This window comes from Protomyctophum parallelum (genome assembly GCF_964188405.1).
Source record: "Protomyctophum parallelum genome assembly, chromosome: 6".
Taxonomy (NCBI): Eukaryota; Metazoa; Chordata; class Actinopteri; order Myctophiformes; family Myctophidae; genus Protomyctophum; species Protomyctophum parallelum.
Window position 1 is genome coordinate 17,023,246 of NC_139701.1, and position 6,000 is coordinate 17,029,245.

The following is a 6,000-nucleotide window of genomic DNA, read 5'->3' on the forward strand; positions in this document are numbered from 1 at the left end:
ATATTATTAGCGCAAAATAACTAATTAAAATACTTCATTCTTCCTCTTCCTCAGTGAACTTGAGCCCTGTTGTGTATTTGGGCCGAACCACCATCTGGTAGATGTGCTGATCACTGTGCTGGTCACATGGATAAACTGTAGTAGTTGGGATGAGGGCCATATCTTTGTCGCTGACACGCTTGAAATCCTGGACATGGAACACATACTTTCCTGCACAACTTAGTACAACCTTGTTTTCATAAACAATGCTTTTTTGAAATTCTGCAGGCAAATCATCATTGTTTCGTCCTGGTGATAGCGTTGCTGCTGGGCACTTGAAACCATTATTACTACATTCATTACTTTTAATGTACAACTGTGTGGACCAGCTCATGTCTCTGAAGAGGGTGAAATAGGCACTGGTGTGGACAGGTGTACTGAAAGAGGCCGTGAGGCTTTGGTAATTGTTATGGTTTCGATTGACGTACCCATGCATTCTATAATGCTGGACTTCCTGGTCATCGAATGCAAAGCTCCATGGTTTGTCCGTGTAGATTCTGGGTGTGTAAGGTTTCCACTGCCGTATAAGCTCACCAAATAGTTGACTCATACGCAGGGCACTGAACTGAAAACCAAGCAACTTCCCAGCCTGGTAGCGAGGGTTTTGAAGTCCATACAGCTCTTCAGCTGAGATCATGGGGAAACGTATGAGTTTCAATAGGTCAAACTGATCCTCAGAGATAGGTGTGCTCATATGAGCGGCCTCCCAGCTCTCCAGCCCCTTAAGAACGTACGACTCACTGGGAACCACCAGGTCTGAGCGGGATAGTAGAGCCTTGATGGTTCCCAGGGGAGCGCTGGTCCAGGTTGGGGAGCGGATGAATGCCTCAAAGTTCCAAGCCAAGTAGCGGAGACAGATTTTCTGCATTTCCTTGTCGCCTGTGTGGACTGAGTATTCATACAGAGAGATCTGGGTCTGGAAGGTGGAGTCTTGAGGAAGAAGATAGATGAAAAGTTTCCTTGCCTCCTCCTGAAGCTGTTTCAGGCCCCAGTCAGATGCCATCTTGTGAATGCACTGGGCAGAGGATGTGGTGATGCCAATCTCTCGTGTGTACAGGTACCTGCATGGGACATACAGAACAATCAACGTTCACCTATCCAAACGTAAACAAATGTCTGTTGTTGTTGTACTGTACTGTGTATATGTGGTTCATATTAAGTCAGCTCAAACACACCAAATACGAGGCAATATTCCTTTTACCTGACAAAGTTGCTGACATACTGATGACAGTTAGAACTGACATCAACGCTGAGGCTGCTGAGGTTTGTCAGCGAGATGTCGAGGAAAGAGGCCTTCGGGTCCAGGGTGAGAATCAGCTTGTGGACACAAATGGTCTCCAGGGTGCTGTTGTTCTCTTCCACAGTAATGTTAAAGTCACAGTCACGTCCACTGTCAAACAGCGCCCCCAGGAGTTCAGACATCTCTGTGCTGTGGTCCACTTCAAATGCACGACTCACATTCTGGACATCTGCCTCTGAATGTATTATTAATGGAATACTGTGTTTATAAACATAAAGGGACATTATACAATACTAAAAAAGTATAAATTTAGTATAAATTGTCTTATATGTTTAATATAGTAGACGTATTATTTTGGCAAAATAAGAAATCCCATGCAGTTGAATGCAGGTGGTTGAAAGAATGAATGTAACAAAGTATTTTTATAGACTTTTTAGAACATTAGTTACAGTAAAAACAAATCATTACATTTGAGAAAATACACATATATTTGGGGAAATATCTTTTAGATAACAAGGCATTGTACTACATTTCCCATAAAGAGACATAAATAGGTATTCAGTGACATATGTCTGACCTTGCATACAGATCACACCAGCATCCTCCTCATGTTTACAATCGGAGTCTCCCCAGCCACTGAAACCACAACTGAAGAGCTCGTTCTCTGTCCCAGTGCAGGCTAAATCATCCATCCAGATGTTGCCAGAACCTGCAGGGAACATTATCCAATTAGCGTCATTTGAACTCGAATCATCAATAGCAGTGGCCGTGGTTTTCTGGTTCCACTGAAAGATCGGCCATTCATTTTTCCCATAGAGATTTACAAACATATTGATGACTTGACCAGCTCAACAGAATGATGAATTGGCTAATAGATGGCAGGCATGTCTGACACGGAACTCCATAAGTATCTGTCTGCATGTGTGTGCATGTAGTATACTGTTGTAATCCAGGTAACTCGAGAACCGTTCACCCCACCAACTTCAAATTCGACAGCTGTCCCCTAGTAACTAGGGGACAGCTCATGTCGAAACTAGGGCCTAGTTTATATCAATACAGGTTTAATGTTTGTTTTTAGTTAAACAAACATTAGAAAAATAAAGGATCTGTATGTATTTATTTAGCAAGCTTTCGGTCTACTGACCTTCTTCAGGCAAACAAAAATTAAACAAACATTAAAAATGCCATTGACAATGAAGGGAAATTTACGTCATCTTGTCCCTAACACAAACATGAAATTCCATTTACAATAAAGAGAGTTTAATGTTTGTTTTGTCCGTGTGTGTTTATACATCACCATTACATCACCTAATCATAGTTAGACTTTAATAAATTAGCGCCCCTCACTTCACTTGGGTGTGTTTATTTTTAGGCTAGAATCAAGCCACCCCGGATCCTGGTGAAACGTTTTTTGGATATTTAATTATATGATATAATAATATATTTAATAAAATAAAATTCATTATATTTTTTTCACTGAATCAAAGGTTTTATGGGCATGATTCCACCCGGATCCTGGATGGCTTTATTCTAGACTTAAAGTAATTGATACAAATATTTTTATGGGAAAAATCTAAATGGACGATTTTTCAGTGGAACCAGAAAACCACGCCCACTTCTCTACTCTGTTTTGGCACGTAGTATACTTAGTGGCTGCTATGACATCTTCTGTGTGTCGTGTGCTGCATGACTGAAAAGAATATTGCAAAAATAAAACAATGATGAATGCACCTTGACCATACACTCCTCCAGCAACGGCAGCTTTGGCATCAGGGAAGTTGAGATAGCTACACACAACTTTTGCTTCCGCCATATCCCAGTCATCATCACACACTGTTCCCCAATGACCATTATAATAGACCTCCACACGACCCTCGTTGGAAGACTGTCCCCCAACCAGCCTCAGGTGTCCATTCTGAAACCCTGAAGAGACAAAAAACATAAGTGTAAATACTACAATGTAGAACTAGGCTACTCTTTTACAAGTATTGGTATCAAAATGTACGAAAGTACTCATTATGCAGAATGTCCCATTTCACAGGTTTTAAAATGTATACAAATCTTTTGAAAATAGCAGATCTACAAGCTCTGTAAGCTTGTAGATCAGCTATTTTCAAATGCCGAAATGTATATTGGGCTGAATGGGTTAATGTATGTTTTGTAATTATAATAATAATGTACAAAGTAACTAAAGTTTTCAAATAATTGTAGTGGAGTAAAAGTATAATATTTGCCGCAGTAGTGGAGTAGAAGTAAATTCCAGTAGGGTGCGAATCATCACACCGAACTTTGATTATGTCTATGAGGACGGATTCTGCCAATGCTTTTCAATGGGAATGGAGCAGTTTGTTGCCATTTGTGGATTTCAGCAAAAAACTAAAACAAAAACACCACATTGCCAGAATCCATATAGGTAGAATGACAGTTTGGTGTGACAGCACCCTAAAGGTAGGCCTACTTTACACCACTGGTAAAAACAACACTTTCCCCTCATCACCTGAATTAAAATATTTGTCTTGCAGTAGGCCTACTAGTGTAAAGGCAGGGTAGCAGGAACGGTAGGCCTACCAGTGGAGAAGATTTTAACCTCTGGCCTTTCACCTTTAACCTCCAAGGAGGTACAGACAGAAAACCAGATCAATACGCGTTCGTTTTGCATGATTATGTCCAAAACTTGTGCCAACCTCTGGAATGAATACACAACAAATAGTTATAATTATCTATAAGTTTTAATAATCAAAGCCCTATTAACTAACGTACATTTATGTTTTGTCCCTATGTCTACAACAATATAAATTGAGCCTATTACAATCATAATGAATCAAATATGGATGTGAACAATCAATGTTACCGACAGAAGTCACCGATTAAACCACCAGTAGACCTCTGGACTCCCTCCTACGGCATGAGAGAGTCAAGATTCCATGGTATCCAGACATATTTAATAGTTCCAATTTTGTGACTATAGTCCAATCACGTTCGTTTATTTCTTCCGGGGGCCATCCTCCCTCTTTGAAGTGTCGCGTTGGCCCTCTCTTCCGGACTCTGCTCCCTGGGTGTGTGGGCGTCATAGACTGTAAAAAATATGGACAAAGCGTTCGCCGGGTCTAACATGGACGTAAAATGAAGCCTGTTATTCCTGCACTGTAAGTCGCCATCTTTCTAGATCCGTTTGGTACCAGCTGGCCATTGGCTGGCTCCGTTTTGGACCAGCTGGCCATTGGCTGCCCAGACAACGAGGCGGGACTTCCCCCCTTCTTCTCCGTTGGTTTTTATTTTGACTCGAGTGGGAGGGGAATCCCGATCATAGACTGTAACGGTAGCCACGCCCCTCAGAACATACGCAATGTTTTTTTTTCTTTATGGTCATTTTTTTAATTAATGGGACCATAATTTTCCAAAAAGAATATTATGACATTAGAAATGAGACTTTAAACTAGTGACTGGAAGAAGAAAGTATTCATGACCATGTTTATTAAGGTAATACAGTCTAGGTGAAGTTGGGCCAAAATACATGGGCCTCTATGGAGCTATGGGGCTTTTTGGGTCCAGTCCAGCGCCACAACAGGCCATTATTATGAACTACCGATTTCAAATGAGGCTTCACGAAATATCTGGCTGACTGCCCCCCTGGTGGGCATATGTGAGGTGTTCAATTAAATGTTCCAGTCATTATGAGATCATCTTTATGTGTGTGTATTTGAGCTTTCTTAAATGTGCCAGTCAGTCATTGTACTCTTACTTAAATCAACCAGTGTGTGTGTGTGTGTGTGTGTGTGTGTGTGTGTGTGTGTGGTGTGTGAACCCTGTACCCTGAGTATCACCCTCCCTTATGTGTGTGTGTACGTTTCCCCAACCATCCTGCCATCTCATTGTTTGCACAGTCCAGTCGAGAGGTCAGGTTGACCTGCTTTGGGGGACCTGAGAGAGAGAGAGAGTGTGTGCATGCACGAGCGTGCACGCGTCGGGAGAAAGATGCCTCTGTGTACTTTATACTCTCTACTTCAATAAATATTTACTAATTCCATGATTTTAGCTTTAGTGAGGCCTGTTACTATTTAGTCGCACATTATATGATTACATATCCTTTTCCCCCTTATGATTACCTGTTTTATTCCCTATATATAAGGTAAATACTTTAATAATAATTTGAGTGGTAAATATACTTTGGTACTACTAATTAGAGTGGTTTTTATACCCTAAATATTTTAATAATTCCCTCCACCAGTCAAGCAGCATATGTAGAACTGAGTTTTCAAACAAGTAACTGATTTCACTGATAAAACAAATCTCTGGTTTTACTGTGGGCCAGCATTTTCCTTGGATTCTTTTAGGAAACGCTTTGGAATTTAAATGTTTTCAAGGGGCCACAGAGAGCTTATTGAGGACTCTCAGCTGTCAGGTGTAAAGCAACATGAAGTCCCACCCACCAAGAGTGATGTTAACCAAGAGAAGGACACAGGATATGAAGAAACACTCTCTTGACATTTTCCTGGTGCTGCAGATGATGATAAGTCTGAAAAACAAGTGGAAGACATGGAAATTCTTGCAAATGGACACATGGACACACACGCACACGCACACGCACACGCACACACACACACACACACGCACGTTACATGTGTCAGAATGTGTTTCTATCCCTATCCCTAGTGGTCCAGGAGCGTACCACATAATAGGCTCTGGCTTGACTGTGCATCGTGTGTTCGAGTCCCGTTCAT

At 41.2% G+C, this 6,000-nt stretch overlaps 1 protein-coding gene across 1 annotated transcript; it reads right to left on the reverse strand.

Annotated features, from left to right (window-relative positions):
- Window positions 1-34: 34 nt before the first annotated feature.
- Window positions 35-6,000, reverse strand: LOC310859877 (galectin-3-binding protein B-like; the record flags this gene model as incomplete). Its single annotated transcript, XM_083766643.1, has 6 exons — window positions 35-187; window positions 491-1,100; window positions 1,241-1,514; window positions 1,857-1,988; window positions 3,011-3,202; window positions 5,949-6,000. The coding sequence occupies 6 exons, from the start codon at window positions 5,998-6,000 to the stop codon at window positions 35-37; spliced, it is 1,413 nt and encodes a 470-aa protein (XP_083622769.1).